Source organism: Mobula hypostoma, chromosome 29 (genome assembly GCF_963921235.1).
Source record: "Mobula hypostoma chromosome 29, sMobHyp1.1, whole genome shotgun sequence".
Classification (NCBI taxonomy): Eukaryota; Metazoa; Chordata; class Chondrichthyes; order Myliobatiformes; family Myliobatidae; genus Mobula; species Mobula hypostoma.
In genome coordinates this window covers 21,024,915-21,051,074 of record NC_086125.1, presented here as the reverse complement: position 1 = coordinate 21,051,074, position 26,160 = coordinate 21,024,915, and the positions used below count along the sequence as shown (strand labels likewise).

Sequence of the window (26,160 nt, the reverse complement as noted above, 5' to 3'; positions counted from 1 at the left end):
ACTTCTCATTGGTGGCATTTGGTAAGTAGGTAATTACTTTTAAATTGGTAAAATACATGATTACCATTTTTTTCTTTACTTGCTTGATAATTATATTTTATGATAATTAGTGACTGCAACCGTGCAATACTTTGTCATATTATTAAATTAAGTATTATATGTTTTATTGTATCAGTTATACACTGAAATGTAGTGAAAGGCTATAATCTTGTTAATGTCTTAACTATCACTATATTTCTGTGGAGCTATGGAATTTATATATTTCTTTCATCTTGGTTTAGTGCTTGACATTAGAAGCCCTATTCATATATATATTTCACACCCAATTTGTGTACCTGCTCATTACATGAATGGGCATGGAAGTTGCCCAGTACATGAAATGAGCAGGTACACAAATTGGGTGTGACATATATAGAGGATATAGGAAATGGCAAGCATTTTGTCAGCCCTGGTACCTAAAAAATTAGCACTGCATCCATGGTTGCCAATCCAAACTGACCAGTGTCAGCAGGTGAGGAAATTGAGAATCCTTTTGCACAAGGAGGTATTGAGGCCAGGGCCTTGAAGCTTCTTGATGAGGTTTGAGGGGATGATAATATTGATTATATTTGATATGGCCCAAACACGCGTAAGAAGGACTAGCTTAGATGGGCATCTTGGCCAGCATGGCCTGGTTAGACTAAAGGGTCTATTTCCATGTTGTATTACTGAAATTAATGTGAATGGTTGACTGACAACCCATACCTGGTCCTCTATCTCTCTGCAGGATGGTGTAGTCAACTTGGGCAACGACTGCATTCAGGATACAATGCATAGAAGCTCATTTGGTGTTGCCCTCCCCCTCCCCTTCCCCTTCAACTGAGCACAACTCATCTTTACTGCATCCACGTGGAAATATCCTGCACAATAGATCAAAGCTCAACAGATCATGTAACAGCCGTGGATAAAGACAATAGAGAGTTAACATTGCAGTGTTATGACCTCTCATCGGGAGCTGAAGCTGCCTGACCCGCTGAGTATTTCCAGCATTTCCTGCGTTTATAACTTAATTCCCAGCATCTGCTTCCAGACAATAGCCCGACACTGCATTGCAGACAGATTTGAGGCGAGAGCCAGTTCCTGCCACGATCGCCGGGAGGCGCAGTTGAGCTTTTAAGGCGGATTTGGCGTCGATGACGCGGGGCTGCGCAGCGCAGGGAAATTGGCAAAGTGAAATTAGCCAGGGCTGGGGTAATGTTTACAGCTTGAGAAAGCTGAGCAACTTCATTCATAAGAGGAGTTCTCACAATCGGTGTTTGCTTTCCAAAGAAAGACCCACAACGGCAAAGAGGTAGAAATAGAGAGAGAGAGAGAGAAAATCTTAAAACTGAAGAGGTCCTACTTCTCAGTCTGGTCGAGACCAGGATTACAGAAAGTTGGAACATTATGGAGTGGGGATCGGAGCTGTGGGTAAGTGCTGTTTAAAAACGCCAAGAAATCAGATGTCCTGGGAATGTTGATGGCGAGTTTCCTGTTGTATTGGACGTACGGCAACTAGCATCGCAGATACCCCAAGAAAGTTTTATTTTGGTGTGAAGTCAATGTGGTCCAAATTAGTTCACCTCCCAACTTACACCAAAACTATTTTCCCTCTTTCCCTGCCTCCCTTTCTTGTGTGGATGTATCTGTTGTAGGAAGCGGCCCCCCTCTGGCCAGATTACAACGATTTGCAGGGATTTTTTTTGTGTGTGTTTTGGTTTAAGAAACGCATCTTTTTAAAACTGCGAAGGGGTCGACTTCCCAGGTTTCTGACACTTCGCTGCAGACCTTGTGGAAGATTTCTCCGTACCACTTTCCACAAGCCTTCACCCCCCCCATGTGTGTTAATTTTAAACTCTCCATAGACATTTAAAATAAAACCCATCAATGCCAGAACCATTCTTCTTGGAATTAAATGTTAACATGTAACAACCTTTTGTGTTAAACCGCCGATTTCGGTATTACAGAAGGCAAAAAAAAAACCCTGAAAGGTTTTGGGAATATCGGCGCCCCCCCCATGTTGCTTTTCATTCCTGTAAAATTTCCCTTCGTTGCAAGGTCTGTCTGGCTTTACTTGGAGAATCCTCCAGCTGTTTGGTGTGTCTGGGTGTTTTTTTTTGTTTTAATCTTCAAAGGTATGAGCTGCAACTTTGAGGAGCAGTAATTCGAGATAGTACGCAGCACACGACACGCTTTGTCGATCCCGAGAGCAAACCAGCGATTTATTTGGGGGGGGGGTCCTGTTGGCTATGGAATAGGATGTGAGATTTTTTATTTAGTTGGATGTACGCGACAAACCGGATACGTTTGGTATTGTTCTCCTGGGATCGTGGCTGCGAGCTGGGCACTCGGCCCTTCGAATCTTTTTTTGCCCCTCGGTAGAAGTTCCTGCCCCCACCTTTTGCCCTTTTCCCATACCTGCGTGAGGGTTCTCTTTCAACTTTGTAGCCTCGCCTTGTCGGGCGCACGGTACCCGTGTCTTAATTTAGTCCTTTGTTCCAATGACGCCAGCTTTTAAGGTATAACGTGCGTTACTTGCCCTTCTGACTAAAGACGCTGTTGAAATAAATGACTTGTAATGTTTTAGGGAATGGTATAAAGGCCAATGCGTAGAGGCGTGACATTTGACCCCAACAGGTCCGTACGCACCTCCTCCCGCCCTTTTTGTATCGTTCGCACTCCCACTAATCCAGCGTTCGCTCTGTTTTGCCTCGTCCCCCCCCCCCCCAATCCTTTTGGGAGTTAATTCCACTACTCGGGAATTCCCTCATGGCACCTGGTACCGGATCCCCAAAGGTGGAGAGGTCCCCCTCCCTTTAACCCTATCAAACTCTCTTGATGACTCAACAAAAAAGTGCTGGAAACACTCGAGTCAAGGCAGTATCTCTGGCCAGAGAGGCTGTTAATGTTTCATGTTGATGACATTTTTGGCAAAATGGAATGTTAGGCTCCAGAGACCTGCAGATGCTGGAAATCTGGACCAGCACACACAAAAAGCAGGAGGAGCTCTGCAGGTCAGGCAGCATCTATGGAGCAAAGTGAACAGGCAATTTTTTGGGGGGCTAAGGCCCTTCAACTGATTAAGGATCGTGACCCAAAACGTTGACTCTTCATTTTCCTCCATAGATGCTGCCTGGCCACAGAGTTCCCCTTGAATTTTCTGTGTGCTGACATTAGAGTGTTAAACTCTTTTTCCGTCAACACAGGTGCTGCATTCAGATTTCCAGCATCTGCAGCTTTTTAAATGTTTTAGTTTGCAGTTCTTGGATTTTCTTCCCTTTTTGAAGTACTCTTCAGATTGCTACGAGAGTTACCTCCTCGAGAAGAGAACTCCACCCTGTTGCTGAGAAATCCATGAATGGGGGAGTAGTTGATCCGGTTTCTGGGTTGGATTCGCTAGGATCTTGCTCTTAGTGTCTCAGTGGTTTCTGGAGGGAGGAGGAGAAGGTTTTTGCTTCTGATGGGATGAAACAAGAAAGACACGAGATGGCAGCTGCTGGAACCTGGAGCAATAAACAATCTGCTGGAGGAACTCAAGGGGCCGTAGCATCTGTGGGGGGGGGGTAGTGTGGAGGAACTGTTGATGATGCAGGATTTTGACCCAAAATGTAAACAACTCCTTTCCTCTCAGCAATGCTTAGGAATCCACTGAGTTTCTCCTGCACACTGTTAGAGCACGAGAGGTTTCATTTGTGTGAACACGAAGAATTGTATTTGTATTGATTTGGCAACACACACAGTTTCCAGCATCTGCAGATTTTCTTGTTTCTGATTGTATTGATCTGGTCTTGATTTCTTTGGATCACTTCATAAGAGACCTCTTGATCCATTACGTGAGTGTTGTACTATCCAATTAGTTCCCTCTGCTTTTTCCTCCTATCTGAGGGCATACTATGCATCCAGAGCAATTCACTGCACAGTGCAAATTAAAATAACAATGCAAATCAAACCTTTTATTTGTTGAACATTTAACTTTTTTTTTATCATGCACAGTAGTTAGGGTGACTTTTGTTTCACTTGAAATTCTAGGTGTTAAAGGGCTGTTAAATGAGAGCTGGAAACAGGTCAGGCAGCATCTGTAGATAAAAGCAGAGTTAAATGTTTCAGTCCAATGAATTTTAAGTAAAACACAGTTGAAAAGTGTAAAAACGAAATGCAGATAATGAAAACTTGAGATTTAAAAAAAAATGTTGGAAGTATCCAGTGGGTTTGGAGTTGCCTTTAAGAAAAGTGAAGTCAAACAAAGTATTATCTTGCTCATAAGCAAAATACTTCAGGTGCAGAATTGGAATTGGTTTATGATTGTTAGATGTGCCGAGATGCATACTGTTCATCCAGAATTTACATCAATTCATTACCTAGAACACAAGGAACGCATGGTAAAAGAACAGAATGGAGAATAAAGTGTGGTGCAGATAAACAATAAGACCCTAACAAGGTGGGTCAAGAGTCTATCTTATCATGCTGATGGAAGGCTCCAGCCCAAAATGTCGACTGTTTATTCATTTCCATAGATGCTGAGTCATTCCAGCATTTTGTGTGTTGCTCTGGATTTCCAGCATCTGAAAAATCTAGTGGGTCCAGTCCATCTTATTGTACCAGACTATTATTCAGTAGTATTACAATTGTATCCTTGAGCCTGGTGGTATGTGCTTTCTGTACTTCGCATCCTCTGCCTGAGGGAAGAGGGAGAAGGGAGGATATCTGGGGTGGGTGGGGTCTTTGATTACTCTAGCTGCTTTATGGAAGCAATGGGAAGTATAGGCAGTCTGAAAATCTTGGGTATTTTACTGTCACACATAACATTTGATTTACTTTGCTATTGTGGCTTTTATTGTACGTTCCGCCGTTTATATCATACATGACCACATTTGGAGCATTTTGCACCCACAGAAGTAGTTACATAAAGTGGATTAGTCATGTAGGAAGGCAAGTTTTAATGGTAAACAATGCGCTAATGACGGCTAAATTTGTTGTAATGGTTTACTGATAGAGTGATGAATGTCTGCACTTAGGAGCAAGTTCCCTTCAAAGTCACTTGGCCAGAGCGTTGGAGGACAAATTAAAATAGCTACAGATGTTGGAAATATGAAATAAGAACAGAAGGTGTTGGAACACTCAGCAGGTCTTCAGGGTCCTGTCCCTCCTCGGTGGTAGTAATGAGAAGATGGTGAGGCTCCTTAAGGTTGAATGCTGCCTTCTTGAAGCTCTGCCCTTTGAAGATATCCTCGATGGTGGGTTTGAGCAGCTAAGTTCTTCTGACATTTCTGTTTGTCCATACAACTCAGTGTTGATGTGGTTAAACTAGCAGGAATATTTCATAATTTAAAAAAAATGAGATTTTGGAGTGAAGATCGGATGTTAAAGCTTGCAGGGCAGGGTCCTCACTGATTTTTATAAGACCCAGCGTAATTCCTTTCACTTTGGTTTGGCATATTTGCTAAATGGTGGGTCTGTGCTCTTTATATAAGAGGAAACTGTAGTTCTTCCATACTGTTGACTGTGTGTTACTCTGGATTTCCAGCATCTACAGAATCTTTTGCGTTTTTGGTTTGCTACTCTACTGCAAAGTCTCTTAAGAGATATGTCTACCCTAGTAAATTGAGGTAAATCTTCTTTTCATTGGGCGTTCAGTGAGGCCCTCGCTCGCTGTGATTTCTGCTGCTCTGTGACTCTTCAACCATGTGCTCACCCAGAATTGCCACCACAGCTCCCATGTTCATTTTCAATCAGGTGCAAAGATCAAAGTACATTTGTTGTCAAATTATGTACATTAAATACAACCTGGAGATTCATTTTCCTACAGGCAGCCAGAAAACCAAGAAGCTCAATAGAACCCTTTAAAGAAAGAAGACTGTCAAACACCCGATGTGGGGTGCGGGAGAAAAGAACAAATCGTGCAAACAATAAAAAGTGTGCAAATTACATTCAGAACTTCATGAAAGTGAGTTCACAGCCACAAAGCCAGTCACAGCCAATCCAGGAGCCTGTTAGTCGCAGACCACAGCCTTGGAGACGAGTAAACCTTGGTGAGCGACAAGCTGAGCACTGTGACCTGTTCAATCTGGTCTGGGGCTTAAATCAGACAAGACTCAGCTCATTTCCTTACTCTCGGACCAGGGCCCTGAGCTCGACTACCTCGATTCGGCCCGTACCTATCTTTCAAATCTGGCCTGGTGCTGGAATGGGTCAAACATCGGCTTGTTCCTTGCTCTTGGGCCTGGGGCCTGGGCCCTGTCACCTCAATTCGGCCTGTACCTATCTTTCAAATTTGGCCTAATGCTGGAATGGGTCAGACACCGGCTTGTTCCTTGCTCTTGGGCCTGGGGCCTGGGCCCTGTCACCTCAATTCGGCCTGTACCTATCTTTCAAATTTGGCCTAATGCTGGAATGGGTCAGACACCGGCTTGTTCCTTGCCCAGGCCCTGTCACCTCGATTCGGCCCGTACCTATCTTTCAAATCTGGCCCGGTGCTGGAATGGGTCAAACATCGGCTTGTTCCTTGCTCTTGGGCCTGGGGCCCGGGCCCTGTCGCCTCGATTCGGCCCGTACTTGTCACGCCACATCTGTTCTGCACCTTCAGGACTTCACTTCACCTCACAAGAATGCCAGGTCATACTGGCGATTCGAAAGCTCAACTCTGAAAGGAAAGTTACAGGCTATCGATTGGAGTGATCAACTTCCAGAAAAGTAAGATTAATAAAATAGTAGTTTTGTTTGCTGCCAGTAAGTCGTCACTGTGTTTCACCAGTGCCATTTTAAACCAGACTCCTTATTCTTCAGTCCTTTACCTTTTTCACCTGTCACCTTCCAGCTGCTCACTTCATCCCTCAGTCACCCACCCACCCACTTTTCCCTTCTCCTGGCGTCATTTCTTCTGACAACTCCCTCAGCTGACTTCACCTATCACTTTCCAGCTTGTACACCTTCCCACCCTACCCCCACCACCATCTTATTCTGGCTTCTTCCCCATTCCTTTCCAATCCTGGTAGAGGCTTTCAGTCTGAGACTTAGACTGTCTCTTCCCCTCTCTAGGTGCTGCCTGACCAGCTGTGTTCCTCCAGCGTCTTGTTACGTTCTTCTGTGTAACTCCTCCTCCAAACTGCAGCAGCTTCCAAGCATTTTCCCAAAGAGTGATTCAGTTGTGAGGTTTCTTATCACTCCTGCTTAAACAAGGTCTGATGAAGCTGTCGGGTCTCCTTCCCTGGCAGAGCATTGAATTCCTCTGCTTCCTGCCAAATCCATTGTACAGAGATTAGCAACGTGCATTGGAGCCCGGACCCACAGCTAATTGGGATTTGCGGAATCTTTGTCATAACCTGTAGGCTGGAGTTCAATTTGGAAACACAAGAACAAAATACACTGAAGATACATATTTAACTTTTCCTCTCTTGACTTCCTTTGTCCCTGACCCCCCCCACCCACACACACACACACACACACACACACACACACACACACACACACACACCAGATGGACCTTCCCCATCCAGACCAGGCTCTGTTCTCACTGCTGCCATTGGAAAGAAGGTACAGGAGCCTCGGGTCCCACACCACCAGGTTCAGGAACAGCTATTGCCCCTCAGCCATCATGCTCCTGAACCAGCATGGATGACTTGGCTCATCTCAACACTGAACTGATTCCTCAGTGTATGGACTCAGCAACTCACGTGTTCAGTACTATTTGTTTTTGTTTGTATTTGCACAGTTTGTTTTCCAGTGGCGACGTCCTGCAGACAGCTCATGAGACTGCTTGATACTCTTCTTCTAAGTATACTTCTCCTGAACTGCGATTGATTGCAGCTTGTAATTTCCATTGTAAGGATGTATTTTTGAACTGACTGAAGGATCTGGTGCTTTTGTGATCTCCCAGTGAATTTGGCGAGAATGAGAGGGGCAGCCATCAATTCCTAATGGCGGAACGTGGATCCGTGGTTGGCTCCATTATTACGCACTAATTAAAGCGTTGAACAGGATTAAAATCGACGGGGACGAGAAAGGAAAACAACCAGCTGTCAGTGCCATCTGTCTGCGTTTTACTGGTCTCCTGCAGGTAGAGCGTGCAGGAGTCTGGAGTCCCATGCTGCAAGGTTCGATTCCTAATCCTCAACATTCAACTCCTTGGCGGTTCCTTCTGTGGATTCACTTCTGGGGGACTGCGGTTTGATGTATGATGTCTTCAGCTCTGAGCAAGCTCTGGCTCACTTCAGGGACTCTGCAGTTTATGTTCCATGTGTTTTCGGGTTTTTTTTTACACGAATTGTGCGATTTGTTTGAGACGCTTCGGCGTGGAACTGGCTGTTGCAAGATTGACGCAGCGCTGAACCAACTGGCTTGGTGACGGTGGCTTGTGGCCATTGACTTGTGGACGGGCTTCACTCGCCTTGGTGGCTTGTGGATGCGGACTCTCCTTCGGGGGCAACGTGGCTTGATGTTTCATGGTTTGCGTACTATTTGCCCGCTTTTGTTCACGCAATTTCTTGTCATCGTGCATTAGATGTTTGGTCTTTGTACGATTTTTTTTTCCTTTGAACAGGTTCTGTGGTGTTTGTTTTGTGGCTGATTGCGGGAAGATGAATTTCAGGGTTGTATATTGTATACATATTTTAATGCGCTTTGAAATTTTTTGTTTTTTGTCAGTCTTTGTTTCTGTGTAGTTTTTCACTGATTCCATTGTATTTCTTTGTTCTACTGTGAATGCCTGAAAGACTGAATCTCAGGGTAGTATATGGTGACATATATGTTCTTTGATAATAAACTTTAAATTTTGAAGTTAAAATGAGTTGTCTGGACTGCTTATGTGATTTGCAAAGTGGAGGGAGGGCATTTTTTATTGAAGTACAAGTTTTAAGGTTTGGCTCGTCGTGTTACTTGTCCTTGTGAAGAGGGAATTCCTGGAAATTGAATCTGAAGCATCTCTTCGCCCGTCACCACTGAAACCCCCCTCACACTGCCCTGCTTCATCGAGCATGGTACGCCAGTCCCATCACACTTCCTGAGAAGGTGGCACTGCTGGTAGAGCTCCAGTGAACCAGGTTCCATCCTGACCTCTGGTGCTGCCTGTGTGGAGTTTGCATGTTCTCTTTGTGGCTGCCTGGGTTTCCCCCAGCTCCTTGGGGAGGAGGTACGGAAGCCTGAAGACACACTGAAGTTTTAGGAACAGCATCTTCCCTTGCGCCGTCAGATTTCTGAATGGATGATAAACCAACCCATGAATTCTACTTTTTCTTGCCCCCTTTTTGCAGCGCTTATGTAACATTCAGCGCTGTCACCTCACGTTCGTTTAGGGGGAAACCATCGTCTGCCCGCCAAACTGTGTCTCCTGTTTGCGTAGATGCTGTGTAATGCACCCCACAACGTAAGACATCAGACAGTACACAATGTACGATTAAATGATTACACTTTATAAATCTTACTGTGACTGTGGTTGGTAGGGAAACAAATATAAAAGAAAAGGGTGCCACACTTGTCAGAGTTAATCAATTTGCGCACAATCGTTGGTGCTCAAGAAACAGAGTATTTTCTGCACCATTCGATCTCCTCCGGACTGCTCGACCCTCAGACTAACACCAACCACGGTGGTTTACCAGAGCGCTTCACGCACGCCCTTCCTCTTCGCCTCTCCTCGCCAAGTTGCCATGCACTCACTCAGGTTCCCACATATACAGATAGGATAACTTGACTTTACATTGGTTATTTCCCTATTATCTATAATTATAACCCAAACATTTCAGCTACAAAGAGCATTACCTCATCGGTTAACATTACAAAGAAGCCATTTTATTATGACCAGTTAACAGTTAACATTACAGTTAATATTACTGAGAACCCCACACTTAGTTAATTGAATATACAATAGTTAATATATTAATTTATAATTTTGATTTAGTTTTTTTAATGTATTGCACTACTACTGTAAAACAACAAATTTTGTGACGTGCCAATGATACTAAACCTGATTCTGTTTCTTCTCACATCCCAAAGGTGGTAGCAACTGGTCCTGTAATGTGTAGGTGAACGGTAGAATCTGGTGGTGGGAGATTCTGGGAATGAAGGGCAAATAAAATGGAATTATGGTACATGGGATATCAAGAACACCAGAAATCTACAGGTGCTGGTATTCTAGAGCAGCACACAAAATGCTGGAGGAACTCATAAGACCATAAGATATCGGAGCAGAATTAGGCCATTTGTCCTATTGCATCGGCTCCGCCGTTTCATCATGACTGATCTAATTTTCCTCTCAGCCCCAGTCTCCTGCCTTCTCCCCGTATCCCTTTGTGCCCTGACCAATCAAGAATCTCTCTACCTCTGCCTTAAATGTACGTAAAGACTTGGCTTCCACAACTGTCTGTGGCAAAGAATTCCTCAGGTTCTCCTCTCTGGCTAAAGAAATTTCTCCTCATCTTCATCCTAAAAGGACACCCCTCTATTCTGAGCCAGTGTCCTCTGGTCTTAGACTCTCCCACCATAGAAAACATCCTCTCCACATCCACTGTATCAAGGCCTTTCACCGCTCAACAGTTTGCAATGAGGTCAGCCCTCATTTTTCAGAATTCTAGTCAATACAGGCCCAGAGCCATCAAACAGTCTTCATATGACAAGCTGTTCAATCCCGGAACCATTTTTGTGAACCTCCTTTGAACCCTCTTCAGCTTTAGCACATCCTTCCTAAGATAAGGGGCCCAAACCTGCTCACAATACTCCAAGTGAGGCCTCATCAGTGATTTATAAAGTCTCAAGATTACATCCATGCTTTTATATTCTATTCCTCTTGAAAGGACTCCCAAGTCCCTTTGCACCTCAGTTTTTTGTATTTTCTCTCTATTTAGAAAGTAGTCAGCCCTTTCACTTCTACCAAAGTGCATGACTTCCCGACACTGTATTCCGCACTGTTCCGTCTGCCATTTCTGCTCCTCCACCTATCTGCGTATCGCCTGCAAACTTTGCAACAAAACTATCAATTCCATCATCCAATTTATTGACATTTAGTGTAAAAAGGCATTTTTGGTCTTTTGTTGTATACAGGTTCCCAGCAGTTCAATTTCCCTGTACCTCTGCAACATTTTTCTCTTTCAGGTGGTTGCTAATTATTTTGTCTCTTATCTATGCTACGGGGTGAAATTCAAAGTACATGTATGTCACCGTAACAACCCTGAGATTCCTTTTCTTGCGAGCATACTCAATAATTCTAAAGAATAATAACCATAACAGAATCAATGAAAGACCACACCAACTATACGGCATTTAACCAGTGTACCAAAGACAGCAAACTGTGTAAGTACAAAAAGAAAGAGAAAATAATAAATATCAATCCATAGGTCACGGGAAAATCTCTGCGATGAGGCAAGTGAAGTTGAGCGAAGATATCCCCTTTTGTTCAAGATGACATGGACAATCTATAGTGGCCAATTGACCTACCATTTAGAACGAAATCTTCCCTGTTCTCTCCATGAGTACGTGCAAGCAGTTAGTCACATAGGTTGCATCATAATTTTGAGCAAGTTCCTAAATTCTCTGACTAATTGATAAAGTATTTGTATGTTAAATCCCGTTCCAGAGACTTGAGCTTTGGGGCAGTTGCTGTGGAATGGTGGAGTGCTGGGCTGCATTTTGTGTCTTTTAGGCTAGATGTTTAATCAGGGTGAAAAAGAATCTTGCTGACTCATTTGGAGAAGAGTAGGCAACCTGTCCAGGTAACCTTGCATGTACGCTCAGCGGCTACTTTATTAGTTACAGCTGTACACCTGCTCGTTAATGCGGATATGTAATTGGCCAATCATGTGGCAGCAACTGAATGCATAAAAGCATGCAGACTTGATCAAGAGGTTTAGTTGTTGTTCAGACCAAACATCAGTATGGGGAAGAAATGTAATGTAAGTGACATTGACCATGGAATGGTTGCTGGTGCCAGATAGGGTGGTTTGAGAATCTCAGAAACTGCTGACCTTCTGGGATTTTCGTGCACAGCGGTCTCTAGAGTTTACAAAGAATGGTGCTTAAAGCAAAAAAAAAATCCATTGAGTGGCAGTTCTGTGGGCGAAAAGGCCTTGTGAAGCTGGGAGATCAGAGGAGAATGGCCAGACTGGTTCAAGCTGACAGTAACACAAACACGTTATAACAGTGTTGTGTAGAAGAGCATCCCTGAATGCACATGCCAAACCTTGAAGTAAATAGGCTACAGCAGCAGAAGAAGACCACGAACATAAAGAAGGTACTTGATAAAGTGGCCTGAGTGTATTGCTCCTTCAGCTAACCCAGTCAGAGTTGGCTAAGTGGTGAAAGGTCTAAATATACGCTGTGACATCTTGCTGTGCACATTTTGACTGCTGTAAGTCTAGTCTGAAGCAACACTGATTGTACTCGGGTTGGGGAGGGGACATGAAGTGATAAGCTATCTATGGAAGACTTTTCAGCGTTCTGGGGAGGATGTTGAAGGATTTTATTGGGTGTGAAGCACTTCGCGTGTAAAGAGTTTTTGTATTGTCCGGGTAGTTATAATATTGCATTTGCTGGCAGAAACTAGTTGTGTCTGAATGGCCTCTTTCTGCGCTGTCTGATTGGTGTAAGGTACAATGATGAGGTAATTTTTCCAGTTATTCTCTTCACTGTGACTTCTTGTTCTTCCTGACTCAACTTTTATTCTCAGCATCCAAGCACAGCACAGTCAGGTCACGTGGTCAGACTGTGATAGTTGACCAGTCGTGAGTGGCCGTCCCTGGGACCTGTTCCTGTAGCAATTGCCTTGCTTCACTTCAGTATGAGACCACAAGGATCTGATGGTTAATCAGCCAGAACCTAGTCTAGCCACAGGGTGTTCTGCAGATTTTGGAGGAGCTCAGCACATCTATGCAAAGGACTGAACAGTTGCTGTTTTGGGTCAAGGCCCTTTGTTCATGAAAAGGAAGGTGGAAGAAGTCAGAATAAGGTGGGGAAAGGAAGGAGTACAAGCTGGAAGGTGATAGGTTTGGGGGGAAGGCTGGGTGGGTGGGGATGAAGTGAGAAGTTGGGTGGTGAAGGTGAACAGCTGAAGAAGGAGGAATCTGATGGGAGAGAAGAGTGCATCATAGGGGAACCAGAAGGAGGTGATGGGAAAAGAGTTAAGAGGGAAGCCAGAGTGAGAAATGAAAGAAAAGTGAAGGGAGGGGGGTGAAATGATGGAAGTTAAAGAAATCCATACTCATGCCACAGGTTGGAGGCTGCCCAGACGGAAAATCAGGTGCTACTCCTCCAACTTGAGGGCGGCTTCAATGTGACAGTAGCGGAGGACATGAACTAAGATGTTGGAATGGGAGTAGAAAGTAGAAATAAAAACTAGTCTAATCCTCTGACATTGACTGTCAGGGTTTTAAAGCAACTTCCTTCTGCCTTTGGTTCGAAACACACTGAAATTATTGGAATTGAATAGGTAGTTGCAGATTGCTATGGAGAGAGTGCTGAGAAGATTCACTAAGATATGGAATGTTTTAGTTATAAGGAGATACTGGCTAGACGAAGGTTGTTTTCCTTGCAGCAGGTGAGACTTGATAGAGGTATGCAACATTATGAGCGGCACAGGTAGGGTAGATGGTAAGAAACTTTTCCCCATGGCAGAGGTACAGTGCCTTGAAAAAGGGTTCAGCCCCCACAACTATTTTCACATTTTACTGTCTCATAGAAACATAGAAACATAGAAAATATGTGCAGGAGTAGGCTATTCGGCCCTTCGAGCCTGCACCGCCATTTATTATGATCATGGCTGATCATCTAACTCAGAACCCCACCCCAGCCTTCCCTCCATACCCCCTGACCCCTGTAGCCACAAGGGCCATATCTAACTCCCTCTTAAACATAGCCAATGAACTGGCCTCAACAGTTTCCTGTGGCAGAGAATTCCACAGATTCACCACTCTCTGTGTGAAGAAGTTTTTCCTAATCTCGGTCCTAAAAGGCTTCCCCTCTATCGTCAAACTGTGACCCAAAATGTAGATGTATTGAAGTAGGATTTTTTTGAGCTAATCTACAAAACATTTTTCATCGTGCCAAATCAAAAGAATGCTAAAACCTTTTGTCAATTTACTAAAAATTAAAAACCAAAATTGTGAGGCTGAAAAAGCATTCATCCCGTTTGGAATCACTATGTTAACTTTCATCAGGTGCAGTACTATACACTACGTTACCAACTCACCCATTTTGTTGATGTATAAAATTGGAGGATCACCTGGATAAATACCCCTCTCTTTGTATGGTAGATTTTCAACAGACAAAAGAGCATTCAAGGCATATCAGGGACACTATAATGGAGAAGTACAAACCTGGGAAGGGTACAAGGCCACCTCAAAGGAACTGAACAGACCTAGGAGCTCAGTACAGTCCACTGTGGAAAAAGAGGCAGCCACACATGTAGACGAAGAACCTAGTGCTGATAAATAGCGTGAATGGATGAGGTAGGCCAAGGATCTGTTCTTGTAATGCATAATCTTGTGACATAGTCTCTTCAGAACAGTATTGAATGAGTGATTTACTGTAAATAGTAACCCTTTATTTGTGGAGATATTAAATAAGGGTCATACCAATTGCTTTGATGTCATTATTTTCTGTTGTCCTTAAAATTTGTTGCCTCTCATTGGTGGTTGTGGAAAACCCTCTCTAAAATGTTTCATTAGAGTCATCTCTGTGACCGTTAGTCTGAGCAGTTTGTTGTGGCTTGTTATCGTGTTTGGTTTGCTAATGAGTGTTTCTGGACGTCTTCCTACGTTATTAAAATGCGGGTCTTCATTATGTTGAATGATAGCCCCTCTCCTGGGTCTTTCTACACAAGTGCTTACAGTTCATTTACATTAGTTTATATTTTGCTGTGTTTCTACTCAACCCAGATACTCAGGCCATGAGACCACTTGGGAAGATGTTTTGAATAGCATGGATCACATTTTGCTGACCAGTTAACACCAAGGAAGAAAGGAGGGAAAAGGTTTGGAGCTGAGTTGGATGTTGTCCATTTATATCATAGTTCTTATGACTCTTGTTTGGCCTACTTGTCTTTGTGTTACTATAGCCTGGCAGTGGAGTTTCCTGGCAGATACATGTGAATGTGTGAGACCCGTCCATCAGGACCTGGAATCTCCAAGCTTTGCAGAGCAATGATCAACCAGAATCTGGATTGACTCCAATGACAGCCCTGGGGCGATGCTGCTGTATCTAAATTGAGCCAAGACACCACTTTACCCCTTGGATGCTCTCAAAAACAAACTGTGGAGTAGCTTTGAAGAACATGGTGTGGAGTCCTGTACTTCTCTAGCAAGAGCTTAAAGAAATAATTCCCCTCTCTGTCCCCAAAACCACCCCTAGGAACTTCTTGGACAAAAAAGACAATCAAGTCTGAGTCATGACCTCAATGGAGACAGCAGCTTAACACCACAGGATTTTGACCTTTGGGCATCAGGCTTTTATATTTGACGATAAAATAGTTGGCTGTATGGAATTGGGCCATCTGACCCAACTCAAGCAGTGTTTCCGCATTTGAAGCTCTTGGCTAGCCTCTGATCTCTGATTTAATTGAGAGGGGGTGTCTTCTGAGGAATTCGCAAACCCACCAGATCTCTTCAGCAGCCAGCAACAGTCGTTTTTCCTGACCACGAGTATCTCTTCCTTTTTCTCGCGTTCTTCCTGTGCTGGGATCACTAGAGCGTGTTTGAGGCTGATGTCGATGCTGTTCTTTCGGTGGGGGTTGGCCAGTGTCCAGGAGCATTCACTTCCTCACTAAGCCAGCTGTGTGGTCACTAGGTGCTTAGATCATCACTAAACTCCTCAACAGGCAGGCATAAGGCTGAGTAATTTGCACACAGATTCTCTCGACATTCTGGAAAGAATATAAGATTTGTTACAACGTAGAAAAGAGACCATTTTTTCCGTTGAGTCTCTGCCAGCTTGCCATGGAACAGTCTCATTTTTTAGCCTTCCTTATACCTTTGCAATTCTTCTGAGTCTCTCTTGATACAGCCAGAGCATGGAAGTAGGCCCAACTTGTCTATGCCAACCAAGATGCCCATTTAATGTAGTCTAATTTCTGGCATTTGGGTCACATCCCTCTATTACCTTCCTTATCCATTTAACTGTTCAAATATCTTTTAAGTGTTGTTGTGATGCCTGTCTCAACCACTTCCTCTGGCAGCTCATTCTGTATGTGTACCATCCTCGGGTTCCTTTGAAGCCTTTCCCTTCCTTTTAAACCTATGCCCTTTAATTTTGATTCCTTTTTCCTGAGAAAAAAACTGCGCATTCATCTTTCTTTTCTTCCCCCCTTCCCCCCCTCCCCTCCCCCTCCCCTCCCCCTCCCCCCTCCCCTCCCCCTCCCCCCTCCCCTCCCCCTCCCCCCTCCCCTCCCCCTCCCCCCTCCCCCTCCTCCCTCCCCCTCCCCCCTCCCCCCTCCCCCTCCTCCCTCCTCCCTCCCCCTCCTCCCTCCCCCTTCCTCCCTCCTCCCCCTCCCCCTCCCCCCCTCCCCCCCTCCCCCCTCCCCCTCCCCCTCCCCCTCCCCCTCCCCCTCCCCCTCCCCCTCCCCCTCCCCCCCCCCCCCCCCCCCTCCCCCCTCCCCCTCCCCCTCCCTCCCCTCCCCCTCCCCCTCCCCCCTCCCCCCCCCCCCTCCTCCCCCTCCCCCCCCCCCCCCCCTCCCCCTCCTCCCCCTCCCCCCTCCCCCTCCTCCCCCTCCCCCCTCCCCCCTCCCCCTCCTCCCCTCCTCCCCCCTCCCCCTCCCCCCCTCCTCCTCCTCCCCCCTCCCCCCCTCCCCCCTCCCCCCTCCCCCTCCTCCCCCTCCTCCCCCCCTCCCCCCTCCCCCTCCTCCCCCTCCCCCTCCTCCCCCCTCCCCCCCCCCCCCTTCCCCCTCCTCCCCCTCCCCCCTTCCCCTCCTCCCCCTCCCCCTTCCCCCTCCTCCCCCCCTCCCCCCCTCCCCCCCTCCCCCTCCTCCCCCCTCCCCCTCCTCCCCCCTCCCCCTCCCCCCCTCCCCCCTCCCCCCCCCCCCTCCTCCCCCCTCCTCCCCCCTCCCCCCTCCTCCCCCCTCCCCCTCCTCCCCCTCCTCCCCCTCCCCCCTCCTCCCCCTCCCCCCTCCTCCCCCCTCCCCCTCCTCCCCCCTCCCCTCCCCCTCCCTCCCCCCTCCCCCCTCCCCCCTCCTCCCCCTCCTCCCCCTCCCCCTCCCCCTCCTCCCCCTCCCCCCCCCCCTCCCCCTCCCCCCCTCCTCCCCCTCCCCCCCTCCCCCCCCTCCTCCCCCCCTCCCCCCTCCTCCTCCCCCCTCCCCCTCCCCCCTCCTCCCCCCTCCTCCCCCTCCCCCCCCTCCCCCCTCCCCCCTCCCCCCCCCTCCCCCCTCCTCCCCCCCCCCCCCCCCCCCCCCCTCCTCCCCCCTCCCCCCTCCCCCCTCCTCCCCCCCCCCCTCCCCCCTCCCCCCTCCCCCTCCCCCCCCTCCCCCCTCCCCCCTCCCCCCCCCCCCCCTCCCCCTCCTCCCCCTCCCCCCCCTCCCCCCTCCTCCCCCTCCCCCCCTCCTCCCCCTCCCCCCTCCTCCCCCTCCCCCCCCCCCTCCTCCCCCCCCCCCTCCCCCCTCCCCCCCCTCCCCCCCCCCCCCCCCCCTCCTCCCCCCCCCCCCCCTCCCCTCCCCCCCTCCTCCCCCTCCCCCCTCCCCCCTCCCCCCTCCCCCCTCCCCCCCTCCTCCCCCTCCTCCCCCCTCCTCCCCCTCCTCCCCCTCCTCCCCCCTCCTCCCCCTCCTCCCCCTCCTCCCCCTCCTCCCCCTCCTCCCCCCTCCTCCCCCTCCTCCCCCTCCTCCCCCCTCCTCCCCCCTCCTCCCCCCTCCCCCCCCCCCCTCCTCCCCCTCCCCCTCCCCCCTCCTCCCCCTCCCCCTCCTCCCCCCCTCCCCCCTCCTCCCTCTCCCCCTCTCCCCCCCCACCCCGGAACAGGCCCTTCTGACCTGAAGAGCCACTCTCTGGCCAGCAATCCACCTACTTAACTCAAGCTTAATCACAGGATGATTTACAATAACCAATTAGCCCACTAACCAGTGTGCTTTTGTAATGTGGTAGGAATCCAGAGCACCTGGAAGAACCACACTTGTTCATGGGGAGGATGTACAAATCCCTTACAGATGGTATCCGAATTGAACTTTGAACTCTGAACTCTGCCCTGAGCTGTAATAGAACTGCACGAACTGTTTAGACTCTTACACTCCAAAGAATAAACTCCTTGTCTGCCTAACCTCTCCCCATAGCTCAGGTCTTTGAGTCTTGGCAACATTCTTGTAAGTCTTCGCGTCAGTGACACCTTTTCGATAACGGGGTGACCACATACCCTTTTAAAGGCTCCGGTTTCCATCTGTTTCTAGCACCACAGGTAGGTCACTTAAAAATGCATTACTCCTTGTCCTCTGCATGTTTTGCCCAAAACTTGAAATGATCTTGTCCTTCACCACTGGGTAGTGGCAACATCTTTCCTCTCTGCCCTGTTTAAACCCATCCTGATCTTGTATACTTTCAGATCTCTCTAAAGATACCCCCGCTGATGAGGCACATCCTAATTTAGAGCATTAATTCAGAGCCTTAACCCACAGAGAGGACCCCTGTGCTTTGTGATTGCAGCATATTCTATTCAACTCAAGAGATTCTGTAGATGCTGGAAATCTTGAGTAATACACACGAAATGTAAGGGGAACTCAGCAAGTCGGGCAGTATAGTTGCAATCTGCCAGTCTTAAACCAGTTGCCAATCTGTCCTTTCCCCTGGTTGTGGGTTCGAGCCAAGTTTCAACTTTAATACTTTAGTGCTGTGGTTAATGAATTGTCAGTGATGCACCACTGGAGGTTAAATCGAGTCTTCTACTTTGGGGAGTTATACAAATTCATCTGGGCCATTTCAGTGAAGATGGAGCGTTCGAGTTATCTGGCCCAGATTTGCCTCCAGTTAAGGCCAGTTCTTACCTAAAGTCCATACTTGGACATTCTCCAGAGTAACACATGCACAATGCTGGAGAACTCGGCAGGTCAGGCAGCATCTGTGGAGGGAAATAAACAGTCAACGTTTTGGGCTGAGACGCTTCCATCAGGTCTGGAAGGAAGAGGTAAGAAGCCAGAGTAAGGTGGTGGGAGGAGGAGAAGGAGTACAAGCTGGCGGGTGATAGGAGGAGCCAGGTAAGCGGGAAGGTAGGTGGCTGAGGGAGTGGGGGGGCATTCAGAGATTGAAGGGAGAAGCTGGGAGGTGATAGGTGGAAAAAGCAAAGGGCAAAAGACAATGTGATGAGGGTTGAAAAATAGGATTGGGAATGCTCTCCAGCAGAACCTAATTGATAAGAATGGAGGAAAGCTTTGTATTACAAAGCCTTGTATTCCTTGTGTGCTGTGAGATTTAGTTAACTCATCACGCAGACTTATTGAGGTCAAATTTTACAGAAGTTGTGATGCAACTTCTTGTCCGTTTCAGTCAACTTCTCCAGACATAAAGTGATTATTTATATCACAGCCTCTGCACAATGAGGTGATTGACTTTACGAAACAAGCACTTAAATTTAAGTACACTCACTTAAAAAAAACCATGAAATTGCCCTTTGAGCATTCCATGTTTCAAGTACTCTGCAACTTGTGTTCTCAGCATTATTTATTATTGATTTGTTTCTTGTTTACTGGCACAGTTTTACACATTGGTTGCATATCAGTCTCTGTGTGTAGTTTTTCATTGATTCCATTGTGAATGCCTGCATGAAAATGAGTCTCCAGGTAGGACATGGTGGCATATCTGTGCTCTGATAATAAATTTGCTTTGAACTTTGTTTGTCTGTCCCTGAGTTTTATCTCACCCAGTCTGGCAGTCGTAGAGTCATGAAGCTTAAAATGGGCCCTTCGGCCTAAGTCACCCATGCTGACTGTGTTGCCCAGTAAACTAATCCCATCTGGCCCTTAACCCTCTAAACCTGTCCTATCTACATATTTATCTAGATAGCTTTTAAATGTTGCTAATTTTACCAACTCATTGTATTTCTGGCAGCTCATTCCAAATTATGCCCACCATTTGTGCGAAGAAACTGTCCCCGATAGCCCTTTTTAAATCTCTCCTCTCTCATCTCTGATCTTAAACCAATGGCCTCTTATTTTTAGCAACCTCTCCCTTGGGAAACAGACTGTGCATTCACCCTGTCTATTGTCTTGTATACCTCTATCAGGTCACCCCTACATTCTAGGGAATAAAATCCAATTCTACGCAGCCTGTCCTTGTAACTCAGGCCTCTAAGTCCAGGCAACATCCTGGCAAATCTTTTCTACACTTTTTCCAGTTTAACCACATCTTTCCTATAACAGGGCTACTAAAATTGTCTGGGGGTTGGAGGACTGTCCGTGTGGGTGGGTGGGATGGAGGAGAGGGACTTGTTATGCTTTTGTTGCTTATTGTGTTCTGCTGAACATTGTGGGTGTGCTGTGTTGTCACCGAAATGTGTCCCCAGCACATCCTCGGGTTGTGTCGATTGGTAACACAAACAGCATTTTACTGAATGTTTTGATGTACATGTGATAAATAAATCTAAATCTGAAAACTGTACACTGTACAGCCTTGCTGCATTCATGGTTTTGTGCGCTCAAGTTTGAACTTTTCAGGCAAGAACAGGCCTTAACTGGAGCAAGTGAAGTTTTAACTATAGCTCCTCGTATTCACTGAAATAACTCTGAAAAATTTGTCTAACTCCCCAAGTATAAGACTCAGTTTAACTTCCGGTGGTGCATCAGTGACAACTCATTTACCACAGCACTGAAGTATTATTGTATTAAAGTTCAAGTCTATGCAACCTACCCCTGTAACCCAGGTCCCCAAGTCCAGGCAACATTCATAAAACGAGCGGAATTAGCCATTCAGCCCATCAAGTCTGCTATGCCATTGGATCATGGCTGATTTATTTTCCCCCTCAACCCCGTTTTCCTGCCTTCTCTCTGTAACTTTTATCACCTTTACTAATCTAGTACCTGTCAACCTCCACTTTAAATATACCCAATGACCTGGACTCCACAGCCGTCAGTGGCAACAAATTCCGCAGGTTCACCATCCTCTGGCTAAAAGAATTCCTTCTCATCTCTGTTCTAAAGGGTCATTCTTCTATTCTGAGGCTATACCCTAGACTCTCCCACTATTGACAATATCTTCTCCATGCCCCTCTATCTAAGCGTTTCAATATTCTCTGCACTCTAATAATCTTTCCTAAAACAGGTTGATCAGAACTGTACACAGTATGGCTTCCATGGTACTCCGGGCTCAAAACCACCATAAATGTTTCTCCTGTTGGTGATTCAGCCACCTTTCCTGATGGGTAATTTCTAACTCCTCTGCAGGGTTGTCCACCCCTGATTTCCTTTACATTGGCTTGTTGCACTGCCTTAAGAGTCGGTCACATTGCTGTGTGTGTCTGGACTCGAATGTAGGCTAGATCAAGCAAGGACAGCAGATTTCCAGATTTCCCTGAAGGACAGCAGTGACCCAGATAGATTTTACTGCAGTCCGTTAGCTTCATTCCTTACGCCGACTCTCATTTGTTTCAGCTTATTTATTTCACCATATTTAAATTCCCAATCTGTTGCTGTGGGAATTGAACCCAAGAAGATTTGGATTCCTAGTACAGATTTCTAGGTTATTGGTCAGAAAACTTGTTTGTGCAACGTAAAGATGACATTTTAAATACCTGCTGACCAATAATCCCTTGTTACTTTCTGTTCCTCCCGCTCGGCCTTACAGTAACATTGTTCACCTTGCTCTGCCCTTAATGCAACCTGTATTAATGATCTTTAGTGTCATAATTGATGATCCTTTCAGTAAAAATGTCTGTGGTTAAGTTCAGATCTTGTAATCTCTCCATCTAGAATAAAAACACATCCTACATTATACGTCATGTTGTTTGGATTTTGAAAGCACTGTCCCACTGGGAAGTGGAAGGAAGCCACTCGGCCCCTCAAGCTGGTCTAGGAAGATCATGGGGATCTGTGACTTAACTCCTTAAATGCTGCATTGATGCTGTGTCCACCAGTTGTGTGCATCAGATACTGGAGATAAGGCCCACATTGTGACCTTCCCAGTTGTGAGGGCAGCTAATATATCACCAGGTGACCATACACTGCTCATACTGTATGGTGGGATTTAAACTAAAGTTGCAGGGGGACGGGAACCAGAGTGCCAGAACACTTAGTGGAGAGGTTGTGGAGACAGATGTTGTTAAAGACCTCAGACAAAGAATCGAAAGGTTGAGCATGGGGTGACTAATGTCCTGAGCTGCGTTTAATTCAATGCAAAAAGTATTGTAGGAAAGGCAAGTGAACTCAGGGTACAACACGTGGAATTATAGCCATTCGTGAGACTTGGTTGCAGGAGGGGCAGGACAGGCAGCTCATTATTCCTGGTGGGGGGGGGTGCTGCTGCTTTAGACACAACAGAGCGGGAGGGATTAAAGGAAAGAGGGGTGACATTACTAGCAATGACACCTTCCCTGGCAGTGCTCAGTCAGGATAGGACAGGTTGGAGAACTTGTCTAGTGAGTCGTTACGGGTGGAACTGAGAAATAAGGAAGGTGTGACCACGTTAATGGGCCTATATTACCGACCACCCAGCAGTCTGAGGGATTTAGAGGAATTGTGGAGAGGCCACAGACTGCTGCAAAGTTGTTATACACGACACTGTCACACCATTATTCAAAAAAGGATGTAGGCGAAAGGGCAGTAGTTATTGGCCAGTTAGTTTAACATCTGTAGTTGGGAAAATGCTTGAAGCTGACATTGAAGAAATAGCAGGCATCTGGAAAGAAACGTCAGGCAGACGCTGCATGGATTCAGCAAAGGCAGGTCCTGTTTGGCAAACTTACTGGTGTTCTTTAAGGATATAATGAGCACAGTGGATAGAGGGGAATTATGTTATCGATGTTATTTACTTGGATTTCCATTGGATAAAATGGCGCATAAAGACTTATCCATAAGATAAGCATGCGTAGAGTTGGAGTGATGTATTAGACAGGAATCGATGGAAAGTTGAGAGGTGGGATACATGGGTGTTACTCTAGTTGGCAGTCAGTGGTGAGCAGTGTGCTGCAGGGGTCAGTGTCTGGCCTGCACTGTTCACGACATGCATTAATGATCTAGAAGAGGGGACTGTGTGTAGTGTATCTAAGTTTGCTGATGATACTAAATTGAGTGGAAAAGCAAATTGTGCAGAAGGTATGGAGAGCCTGCAGAGATATAGATAGGTTAGGTAAGTAGGCAAGGGTCTACAATGTTGGTAAATGCGAGATCTTTCACTTTGAAAGGAAAAATGGGAGAGCAGACTATTATTTAAATGGTAAAAAAATTGCAGCAGGCTTATCAGGAAGGCAAATGGAATGTTGGCCTTCATTGCAAGAGGGTTTGAATTTAAGAGTAGGGAGGCTATGCTGCAACTGTACAGGGTACAGGTGAGGCCACATCTGGAGTACTGTGTAGTTCTGGTCTCCTTATTTGAAGGATATACTGGCTTTGGAGGCAGTGCAGAGGAGGTTCAGCAGGTTGATTCCAGAGATGGGGAGGTTAGACTATGTGGAGAGATTGAGTCACCTGGGACTGTACTTACTGGAATTCAGAAAAATGAGAGGAGATCTTATAAAAACTCACATAAAACTATGAAAGGGATAGATAAGATAGAGGCAGGAAAGTTGTTTCCGCTGGTAGGTGAGACTAGAACTAGGAGACATAACCTCAAAATTTGGGGAGTAGATTTAGGACTGAGATGAGGAGGAACTGCTTTTTCCAAAGAGTAGTGAATCTGTGGAATTCTCTGCCCAATGAAGCAGAATTCCTTCTCTACCTTGGTAAATATATTTAAGACAAGGTTGGATAGATTTTTTGCATAGTAGGGTATTAAGGGTTATGGGGAAAAGGCAGGTAGGTGGAGATGAGTCCATGGCCAGATCAACTATGATCTTATTGAATGACAGAGCAGGCTCGACAGGCCAGATGGCCGACTCTTGCCCCTATTTCTTATGTTCTTGTAGTAGGTGGTTTTAACTTTCCACATATTAACTGGGACTCTCATACTGTAAAAGGACTAGTTTGTCAGATATGTTCAGGAAAGTCTCTTTAATTAGTACATAGACGTCCTAACAAGAGAGTGTGTAATGCCTGATCTGCAATTAGGGGGTGAGACAGCACAGGTGACAGAAGTTTGTATAGAGGAACGCTTTGCACCCAGTGATCACAAAAAATATGCAAAAAGCTGGGTCTTGTCCATGGATTGAGATTCTAAATTGGAGAAAGGCCGATTTTGATGGTATCAGAAAGAACCTGGCAAGTGTGGATTGGGGCAGACTGTTTTTTGTCAAAGGTGTACCTGGTAAGTGGAAGGCCTTCAAAAGTGAAATTTTGAGAGTAAAAGCTTGCATGTGCCTGTCAGAATAAAAGATAAAGATAACAGGGGTAAGGAACCTTGGATTTCAAAAGATATTGAGGCCCTGGTTAGGAATAAGAGTAGGTGCATAGCAGGTATAGGCAGGTAGGAACAAATGAGGTGCTTATAAAGTATAAGAAATGCAAGAGAACACTTAAGAAAGAAATCAGGAGGGCTAAAAGAAGGCATGAGGTTACCCTAGCAGACCAAGGTGGAGGAGCATCCGAAGGAATTGTACAGATACAGATCCCGAGGCCTGACAAGGTGTTCCCTTGAACCCTGTGGGAGTCAAGTGCAGAAATTGCAGACGCCGCAGCGGAGATATTTAAAATCATCCTTGGCGCAGGTGAGCTACCAGAGGATTGGAGGATAGCCAGTGTTGTTCCTCTGATTAGGAAAGGCTCTAAAATAAAGCAGGAGGTTGTAGGCTGGTGATCCTGACATCAGTTTTGGAAAATTATTGGAAGGTGTTCTGAGGGACCGGTTATATAAGTAAGTATTTGGATAGACATAGATTGATTAGGGATAGCCAGCATGGCTACATGCATGGTAGGTCATGTCTAACCAACCTTCTTGAGTTTTACCAAGAAAGTTGATGAAGATAGGGCAGTGGATGTTGTCTAGATGGACGTTAGCAAGGTTCTTGACAAGGTCCCGCGTGGGAGGTTGGTCAGGAAGGTTCAGTGGCTTGGCATTCAAGGTGAGGTAGTAAACTTTATTAGACAACATACATCAAAGTTGCTGGTGAACGCAGCAGGCCAAGCAGCATCTATAGGAAGAGGCGCAGTCGACGTTTCAGGCCGAGACCCTTCGTCAGGACTAACTGAAGGAAGAGTGAGTAAGGGATTTGAAAGCTGGAGGGGGTGGGGGAGATGCAAAATGATAGGAGAAGACAGGAGGGGGAGGGATAGAGCCGAGAGCTGGACAGGTGATTGGCAAAAGGGATATGAGAGGATCATGGGACAGGAGGTCTGGGAAGAAAGACAAGGGGGGGGGTGACCCAGAGGATGGGCAAGAGGTATATTCAGAGGGAGAAAAAGGAGAGTGAGAGAAAGAATGTGTGCATAAAAATGAGTAACAGATGGGGTACGAGGGGGAGGCGGGGCCTTAGCGGAAGTTAGAGAAGTCGATGTTCATGCCATCAGGTTGGAGGCTACCCAGACGGAATATAAGGTGTTGTTCCTCCAACCTGAGTGTGGCTTCATCTTTACAGTAGAGGAGGCCGTGGATAGACATGTCAGAATGGGAATGGGATGTGGAATTAAAATGTGTGGCCACTGGGAGATCCTGCTTTCTCTGGCGGACAGAGCGTAGATGTTCAGCAAAGCGGTCTCCCAGTCTGCGTCGGGTCTCACCAATATATAAAAGGCCACATGGGGAGCACCGGACGCAGTATATCACCCCAGTCGACTCACAGGTGAAGTGATGCCTCACCTGGAAGGACTGTTTGGGGCCCTGAATGGTGGTAAGGGAGGAAGTGTAAGGGCATGTGTAGCACTTGTTCCGCTTACACGGATAAGTGCCAGGTGGGAGATCAGTGGGGAGGGATGGGGGGGACGAATGGACAAGGGAGTTGTGTAGGGAGCGATCCCTGCGGAATGCAGAATCCCACCACTAAGCACATCTTTCCCTTCCCCCCCCCCTGCATTCCACAGGGATCGCTCCCTACACAACTCCCTTGTCCATTCGTCCCCCCCATTCCTCCCCACTGATCTCCCTCCTGGCACTTATCCGTGTAAGCGGAACAAGTGCTACA

The 26,160-nt window shown here is 46.6% G+C and overlaps 1 protein-coding gene across 1 annotated transcript in view; it reads left to right on the top strand.

Annotated features, from left to right (window-relative positions):
* The first annotated feature begins 1,202 nt into the window (after positions 1 to 1,202).
* The window catches only part of trip10a (thyroid hormone receptor interactor 10a), a 195,983-nt gene continuing 171,025 nt past the window's right edge, over positions 1,203 to 26,160 (top strand). Inside the window, exon 1 of the mRNA XM_063036010.1 lies at positions 1,203 to 1,449. Coding sequence (XP_062892080.1) covers positions 1,426 to 1,449 — 24 coding nt within the window. The 5' untranslated portion in view covers positions 1,203 to 1,425. The remainder of the gene's footprint in view (positions 1,450 to 26,160) is intronic.